Genomic DNA, 9690 nt, shown 5'->3' with positions numbered 1-9690 from the left:
TGCAGAAATATTGGACACTGGGATACACAATTCTCTTTGTGGAAAGGAAATGATTGGTTTATTTAATCACGGACAATTCTGACTTGATTGGGAACTCTTTGATTTATTATCGTTGGATTGTTATGATTATATAAGTTTGAGCGCCTTACCCAGACAGCAAGTATACGTCGATCCGACGTCGGCAAAGGTCGGCGACGTCGCCCATGGGCGTACGACGTCGGTTCGACGTCCGAAATGGGTCAGAGATTTCCATATTTGCCTTACGTCGGAAAAAGGTTGGACACTTTGGTCATCATAACGTCTGTTTAACGTTGAAAGTTTGACGTCAGTAAGCCGTCAGATTTATAACGTTAATAAGACGTCAAATAAAGGTCATCACATCACGTCGGGAATAGGTCAGACATTTTGGTCATTATGACGTCTGTTTAACGTTGAAGATGTGACGTTGGTAAGCCGTCGGAAATTTAACGTTAATAAGACGTCAAATAAAGTCAATCACATTACATCAGCACGGCGTCGAAATCTTGAGTCGAACTAACGTCAGATTATGGTCACATATGATGGTTTGGAGATTTCCATATTTGCCTTACGTCGGAAAAAGGTTGGACACTTTGGTCATCATAACGTCTGTTTAACGTTGAAAGTTTGACGTCAGTAAGCCGTCAGATTTATAACGTTAATAAGACGTCAAATAAAGGTCATCTCATCACGTCGGGAACAGGTCAGACTTTTTAGTCATCATGACGTCTGTCTAACGTTGACAATGTTTCGTTGGTAGGCCGTCAGAATTGTAACGTTGGTAAGACGTAAAATAAAGTCAATCACATTACGTCAGCACGGCGTCGAAATCTTGAGTCGAACTAACGTCAGATTATGGTCACATATGATGGTTTGGAGTCGCAAATCTGCCGTGTGCTGGACGTTAACTTATGGTCACCAGTTCGACGTCAGATTGGCCTGGCAAATCAGGTCATTTGGACGTCACAGTTGGATGGTCATCGCTGTGACGTCAGTCTTGCGTTGCACATCTGACCTCAATAGGACGTCAAATTGTGGTCAGCACTCCCATGACACACGACGTCTTCGGAGCCAGGAAGAAAGACGTCTTTGAGATATTGGGCTTTTTGGCCACGGCCGCTGAAGTACACACAAAGATAACGACCGTTAAACGACGTCTTTAAGACGTTGTGTGCCAACGCTGGTAGTGTCCGGTAGTGCGCACGCGCCTGTGTGCATGCGCTCCACGTAACCTTATTGGTCGATGAAAACCGTGCGATGTGATGAGTGCGTGCGTGTCTGTCGGGCGCGTAGTACTAGTACTAGAGAGTATGCCCTGCATACAGTGTGAATTCGAAGCGAACCATCATTAAGCTGCTATATAGTTGCATCTGACAAGTTTGAATATCCGTTAAAAATGCTGTGGGAAAAGAATGTCATGTCTGTAGACATGGTTGCCCAAAATGAACAAGTTTTGTGCACCGTTTCAATGCTAATCGTCTACTGTTGTCAAGATTGTGTTCTGCGATGGACGTTCCCAGCTGATCTCAAGCTTCAAGATACTGTGACCCTCAAGATACATGGAACAAGCACACTGCCGTTTTCGATTAAACCGCTAGCACCGCAGCCGTCAAGATTGTACTTGTTTTATGAGCGGCCCTTGCAATGTAGGCCTACTGAAAAGGTAAGTTTCAAACGACTGTTCCTGAGTTACCATGCAAGGAGTTGCAATTTCTTTTGAGGACAGTGTTGGGTAGTCTTGAAAGGTCATCCTGATTTATGTCTAGATACAGTTTTCCTGAAAGTGCACAATTAAAATTCAAGGGGAAAATAGATGCTATTGTCAATTTTTATTTCACTGTCAAAGCTACACTATCAGTGTCCTTTATTGAAACATTAGAGAAGTAAGCTACTCAGTAGTCGTGCATGATTTGCCCGATTTTCATCATCGTTTCCAAGCTTATCATTTCATAGTGGAACATGAATTTAGAAACAACTGTAAGTTTTGACTTGAAAACTTGTAACTTTTGACTTCAAAAGTAACAGTGCGATCAGCTGGTTTACCAGCAAGAACACCGAATGGCTGAAGCATTCAATTGAGGACACATGTTAAAAACAATCCGTCAATTTTACGCACACCTCAACATGAGAAGAGAATGTACACTTTGATCATTGATAACTTAGAACTCTAAAATTAATTGTTAATGAAACGAGAAGCGCACCCAGGATGGGATGGGGGGCTCACGGTATTTTTTTTTTTTTGAAGTTACAATTTAAAGGAAAAAAATCCCCAAATTGTTTGAAGTTGATGGCACCACTTACTCCTCCATTATACTACTCGAAAATACACTGAAATAGGCCAAGTCGTGGGACTAGAATATATATAAAAGGAACCTCTTGGGGGGGGGGTCAAGCTTTCTAAAAGTAAAATTGATGTGCACTTGGATTTGGCTAACTTGAATTGTGTTTTTAACAGTTACAAGTCATCGTTATTTATAAAACAGATGTGCTCGTATACAAAAAAGTTCATCATTACTTTAATTTTCTTTTCCAGATCTCTGCTTTGTTCAAGTGATGGAGAAGAGACATACTACCTAAGCCCTTCTACTACTACTACCCGTGGCAACCTTCACCATCAAAGACAGCATCACGACGGCCTGATGTCGTTTACCTGCACAAATCTTCAAAAAGTGGATTAGAGCTCATGTCTGTGCTGGCTTCTCTTTAAGTCTTTTTTCTTCTTCAAAGTTATTGAACTTAAAAGGCATCGTACGTAATGGTCAACGTTGACATGCTTGTTATAAGCATTATTTGTTTCTTCTTTCAGCCCTGCATGTTTGTGTGCACCCCCATGTTAATGTATGTATCTCTGTCATTTCTGTTTTAGCCTCTGAAGAAGAACTTGCTAAGTTCGCAACGTCAGGCCACATTAATTTTAAGATTTATATATTTCAGGTCCATCCAGTCAGTAAGCAGTTTGCAGCAGTTTTACTTTTTTTCAAGCATTATTTTATTTAGAAATTTAATTTCCGGTTATGTTGGACTGATGAAAGAAATATGTTTTGGAATTTTTGTCCAATATTAACGCCATCGTACAAACAACGTTGAAATGACGTAAGAAATAAGGTCGGACAATGAGTGAAATGACGTTTGCCCAACGTTCAGATTAACGTACAAACAACGTTGGGCCAACGTGAATCAGCAGTGCAAGTTTACGTTGGACAAACGTTGGTGTTTGACGTTAGTATGACGTGGAAATTTGGGTTAGTAATTGAGCGAAAAGACGTCTACCAAACGTTTAACGCTAACGTACAAACAACGTTGTTTTGACGTAAAAATACGGTCGGAAAAATGAGTGAAATAGACGTTTGTCCAACGTTCGGGCCGACGTAAAAACAATGTTAGGCCAACGTTGATATGACGTGAAAAGAAGGTTGGGAAATAAGCGCAACGACGTTGATCCAATGTTAATGCCAACTTACAAACAACGTTGGTATGACGTAACATATAAGGTCGGAAAATGGATGAAGTAACGTCTGTCCAACGTTCCAGGCAACGTACAAACAACGTTAGGCCAACGTGAATCAGCAGTGCAAGTTTACGTTGGACTGACGTTGGTGTCTGACGTTGACCCAACGTGTCCTTCGTGAATTCGTGACGTTGAGTTAACGTCGGATTGACGTATGCTTGTTGTCTGGGTAGCTGATCAGTATACGACAAAACCCGTGTGACAATAAACTTGACCGAGTGCAGTTATTGACTACCTGTGACTATTCCTCCCAGGCCTCTATGTCAACCTCTGGGTCGACCCTCTATGTTATCGCACGTCTCTGTGAACCCACGACAACAATCCTTATGCCTGTACTTAGTCACCCTACTCTGTAAGTCAAACACTCAACTGCAACAATTGCGCAAACATGCACTAAATTACACAAAGCAATTCGGTCCTACCAAGCTAACTGGGTCACACCACGGGGCTCTGCGCTCCGTACAATCGCTCAACCACGGTACGAGAAGTCAGGCCGAAACAGCGTCAACACCGGTACACTGCACCACACACGGCCTCGCCAAAGCAAACACTAGCTTCGTCACGGACAATGGCAATTTCACTCGTACACTACTACTGAGCCCGCTCCATACACAGAACTGAGGAACAACTTACGCAACTCACGCAACTGAACTGAACAACTGAACTGAACACAACTGACTCACGCCCGGCCGACCATGCGCTCAAGTACCACGGCAAGGGTAGCGGGGCCACGCCCAATCACGCCGTGATTGGCCGCCAACCCTTCACATCTGCCCGGTAACACCAATCACGCATACGCGGGTACAGGAAACACAGATCGCAAGTGCGGTCACGGCCTGCCTCGCCCCGCCCAGCAACAGCGAGCGCGCTCCGATTGGCAGCCACTCCCGCCAAAACCACGAGACATTGTCCGCTGACACGACCTGACTTCCTTGCCAAGAAATTACAAGTAAACACTACCAAATAAGGGGAATTAGACTGGTGTCGGCCCACCCCATCACGCCACAATATTCAGCTATTCCAAACCAAACCGTATCACCATGTTAGAAAACACAAAGATTAAAGGGACATATGCATATTGTTAAACAAATTGAATGGTACACAATATTCTAGGTCTCAACAAAGTTTCATCCTGAAGGACATTCATTGCCAAAATGCTGAAAAAAACATGAATGAGCCACTCAGAAACATTGCCAATTTTGTTCATGATAGAAAATACTCTGAAAATCTTCATGACTCTCCATAGACCTTGTCCAAACCGTCAAATTAGCGTCTGATAGGCCTAAACATTTTTTTTTTATAGACCCGCTAACTGGGTTGGCTATTTTTGTCGAAATGTGGATTTAGTCTGTCGTCATGGGCGTCGCCAGGATTTTTTTCTAGAGGGGGGCAAAACATATGTTTCCCCAAAAATTCTTGTATTTCTCAACAAATTCTCGATTTATCAGTTTAAGAGGGGGGCAGGGACATTTTACCACCCCCCCCCCCCCAAAATAAAATTTACACCACTTTGTCTTCGCGCCTCTTTTTCTTTTCTTTTTTCCTTTTTTTATTTTTTTTTATTTGCTTTTCCGGGGGGGAAACCCCTTGCCCCCCCTCCCTCGCGACGCCCATATCTGTCGTACAACCTAACCAACAACCCCTCCAAACTTAGGCCTTGTTTTGCAATATTTGAAGACCTTTCACCTAAAAAATAACCAAAAAAGCTCAAAACACTTCACAAAAATACCTTTCAAAGCGCCTACTGGCTTCTCCACATGTCAAAAACAAAGCAATGGGGCTAAAGTGATCCTCACGATCATTGTTTTGGGTTACTAATTCTCGATATTCAACAAGTCGACAAAGACAAGTGTGTGCAGAATGATTTCCGCGTTCAAATAATAACGGTTAACGTACGCCGCTGCATGGTCGAATGCTATGGACGTACATATGAACATGTATGCGAAGACTTGGGACACGACTATGACCTATGCATGAACCTGTTGCAACACGTTGCCGTTGGGACAGTCGTTTAGCGAAGTGTACATGCACACAAAGAGAGATGAAACAGTTTGAAATAATCTATTACATGAAATTACCTGATGTGCAATAAGTGTGTTCAAGCACATAGAGTGCTCTCAAAAATCCAAAAAGGAACATAATGATTGTTACAATCACATGATTGAAGCGCTTTTTTTCACACATTTATAGCACATCAAGTGAGTTTAAATGTCTTCAATCTGTTACATGAAATTACTCGAGGTTCAATATGTGTGTTCAGCACATGACGTGCTAGCTGGTTCACATCTCTTCATGGACTTTAGATGATATCAGTCAATCTCTAGCACGCAATTAAGGTGCCATGAATGTATACAATCACGTGAAGTGCTATAATTGTATAGCACATCAAGTGATTCAGGTGGTAGTAATATGTTACTTGAAATCCATTGAGGTGCAATAAGTGTGTTCAAGCACATGAGGTGCTTTCTCTCAGACAGTTCCCATCTCTTCATGTACTTCAGAGGATATCAGTCAATCACTTGCACTTAGCTGAGTTGCCATAAGTGTGTAAAATCAACTGAAGCGCTATATTTTTGCAGGTGTTTCAAGCACGTCAAGTGTTCTAGGTGCCAATAATCTGTTACATGAAATCACTTAAGGTGCAATAAGTGAATTCAAGCACGTGAAGTGCTATCTCTCAAACAGTTCGCTTCACTTAAAGACCTTCGGGTGCCTTTATTTTGTTACTTGCAAGAGCTTGAGGTGCGATAAGTGTTTCAAAGCACATAAAATACTAGCCTTTAATTATTCTTCATCACCTCAAATACCTCACCTGTCAATATGCTGTTGCTTTCACACTTCAAGTGCCACAAGCAGTATTGCTCAGGTGCATGCAAGTGCATGAAGTATGGTCATTTTGTTTTACAGTGCAGCATATTGAGAAAAGAAAAGTTTTGAATGAGATTGTTCAAGTACATGGTTGAAAGCCATACTTGAAGTCGAAGACAAGGGTCGAATGTCAGTGAGGGGTTTTTGATGGTCACTTTTTTAATGCAGTTTACATGTATTATCCTTGAACTTTAGGAGGCTTTTACCAAATCAAGACTGGACAAGTAGCAGATACATCACAGCCCATCAAGTGTCAAAAATGCAACAATGGAACCTACGTCACCCCAGCTGCTCACCCTGGTATCAGCCCTGCAGATTGCACCGTGTGTCCTACAGGTACCAATAAAAGTCTCCATGCAGGGTTCCGCGCATGCTTTTGTCTCGATAAGTACTACCGGAAAGATCGGTTTGATGAGTGTTATCCTTGCCCAGACGAAGGTCTTGACTGTTCAGAGGAGTATCAACACCTCTTACCTGGATTCTGGTGGACTTGGGACTGGGGCTCAAACGACAACTACAAAGCATATCAACATTTCGTTGTAAACATCAGGAGCAGAAGTGATTCCTTCAATAGCAGCACGCAGCATTTTAGGGGAGTGGTGCCTAAGGTACATCCGTGTCCACGTAAGGAGTCTTGTTTGAATGAAGGTGATGGTATCAATGTCACTTGTGAGGTTGGTTATGAAGGTTGGCTTTGCTCTGAATGCAGTGTGGGGTACTATGCGTGGTTTGATCGTTGTAATGTGTGCCCAAAGTGGTGGTGGTTCTTACTTGAAGTCGTTCTGTTGTTGGTAGTGTTGGCAGTGGTAATACTCGTCATCGCTTGGGATGTGCGGAGAAATCGGAGAAGAGGACGGTCAGCCATTGATGTGATCTTTGCTCGGGGGAAAATCTTGCTGGGTTTCTATCAGGTAATGGGCGAGATATTCTCTGCCCTTGACGAAATTCCCTGGCCAAATATTCTTAACAAGTTTGGGTCTTTTTTGAAACTACTGGAGATGAATATTGTCCAACTGGTCATCAGTCCCCGCTGCTACTTTCCAGACTTCACCTACCGCAATGTGTACATTGAGTATTTGTTTGGGATGAGCTTAGTTGCATTTGTTATGTTGGTTGCATTGTGTTTCTATTGGGTCTCGAAGTGCTACATGTACTTGGCGGCAAAGAAATACACCGATGAAGAACGTATCAAGGTTTCATCAACTACGAAGCAGAAATGTTACCTGTTTGTCGTTATGCTTCTCTTTGTGTCATATCCTGGCCTGTCCAGTGTTATCTTCACCCTCTTGCCTTCTGGCTGCGACCTGTTCTATCTTGATGAGAATGAAACATACAATTCTACAAGACTTCGATCAGATTACTTTATTGATTGTCAAGATGAGCAGCATGTTCATTTCAACCATGCTGCCGAGGCTTCTCTCTGTTACGTTGTTGGCTTTCCGTCCTTGCTGTTTGTATTTCTGTGGAGAAGCAACAGACAAGACAAGAGGAAAAATTCGCTGGAGCAGCCTCTGGTTGAATCGTCAGTAAATGATCCCAGTTACTACAGTGTCAATAATCCAACTATGTCGACAGTAAATGAAGATGATTCCTCACTTAATCAATCATGCATCAACCTCCTAAATCCCATACAGCAAAGTCAGGCGGATATCAGCTGGAAAAATTTCCTCAGTGGAAACTACAAAGCAGAGTTCTGGTATTGGGAAATTGTTGAGCTCTCTCGTAAGATAATTCAAACACTGTTTGTGCTGCTGTACGGCCCAGATGATCACTTCACCATGTTTGCAACCATCGCCATATCTGTTGGGTTCCTGCTCCTACATGCATATGTGAGACCAATGAAAGATGCCACCGATAACCGACTACAGATGTGTTACCTGGCAACAATCTTCCTGAATCTCTTGGCAGCTTCCTTGCTCCTGTCTCAACTGGAGGTAGCACAGGGAGAACCGAAGTCCTTGCGGTTATCCTGGTTCTGATGAACTTCAGCATCATTGTTTTTGTCATAGGTACGCATTTAAATAAATCCAGAATCTTGATTGTGATAGACAGTTCATTTGTGCAATTTGCACGGTGCTTAAGACCAAATTTGACAGAAACTGTGATCACCTGACCAAGAGTCATGATGTAATTGGTCAATGAGCACTATTTGATTGAAGGTTAGGACGGGGCTATTAGAATCAGAAATGCTCAATTTGGGGTTTCCTTGTATACAGTGAGTCTTCTCTGGATTGTGATGAAGTCACTGTGGCGCCGTGGGTGCTGTAGCAGTATGGCAGCATGCATTGCTAAAGCCTGTTGCTGGTGCTATCGACACGAGTCATTGGATAGGCAAGGCAACGACATTCATCTCATGATGACCAGCGTGAGTTATCATTCGTTTGATGTTGACGAAGACTATGCAGAAATGCCTTTTGAAGATATCATATCAGAACATTATCACAAGGTTGAGTAAAAATAATTAAAACTTCAAAATTCAAAGGCCAATCAGATTTGTCAATAATATTGGATTTACATTTTTGTCAAGCACTTATTTAGAATGGAGGCAAAATAGGTTAGAAAAGATGTTGAATTTTGGGGGACATGTAAGAGCTTCAACCTAGTTTGTTGTAGTTTCGCTACAGATCAGCTTGAATATTTGCAATGGGAGTTCACAAAATGTTGAATTTTTTTTTTTTGTGGATTTTTGTAAATTATCAGAAATGTCCTTGAGATAGGTGAATTGTAAATAAATATGCACGGACAGATAATGGTCAAATTTTGATAAATTCAAGATCCTGTAAGTCTGGTTGCCTTCTGTTTGCATCAACCACTTGTAAATATGTATCTATAAATATTTCCAAATGTACACAATTATGGACCAGAGAAAAATGTAGGTTTGCTTAATAGCTATTCGATCCCCATTATCTTTTCATAGATATGATGAATTTCGTAACTAAAGCTCTGCTTTGTATGAAAGACTGCTCCGAGGTCATTATTTGGTCAATGGTATCTAGAAGATCGATGATCAGTTAACTCAGATTATGTGAGCAGAGGAGTACCTCAATGTGTTTCTTTGAAGGCAAATCATCATTCTTAAGTTAAAAACCTCTTAACCAAGCTGGGTTTTTTTTTTCAAAATCTTCCTTGGTTTTATGAAATGAATTGTAACAATGCTCACGTCTCCGAATGGTCTCCAATACCAACAGTTTTTTCATCTTTCTTGCTTCTTCTGGACGTCCAGTCTTCTTCAGTAATAATATGTAGGTGTACAGGCTATCACTGTAATCTAAGTCACATTATAAACATTTAATTGA

The 9690-nt window shown here is 41.8% G+C and overlaps 1 protein-coding gene across 1 annotated transcript; it reads left to right on the top strand.

Annotated features, from left to right (window-relative positions):
* The first annotated feature begins 234 nt into the window (after nt 1-234).
* Nucleotides 235-8849, top strand: LOC119730656 (putative leucine-rich repeat-containing protein DDB_G0281931). The gene is given in 4 exon segments (XM_038203646.1): nt 235-238; nt 6590-8314; nt 8317-8403; nt 8611-8849. Coding segments are annotated over 4 exon segments (2055 nt in total).
* Nucleotides 8850-9690: the final 841 nt, after the last annotated feature.

This window comes from Patiria miniata, unplaced genomic scaffold, assembly GCF_015706575.1.
Source record: "Patiria miniata isolate m_02_andy unplaced genomic scaffold, ASM1570657v1 HiC_scaffold_22, whole genome shotgun sequence".
Classification (NCBI taxonomy): Eukaryota; Metazoa; Echinodermata; class Asteroidea; order Valvatida; family Asterinidae; genus Patiria; species Patiria miniata.
The sequence above is the reverse complement of the archived record's forward strand: the minus strand, read 5'-3'. Positions and strand labels throughout refer to the sequence as shown.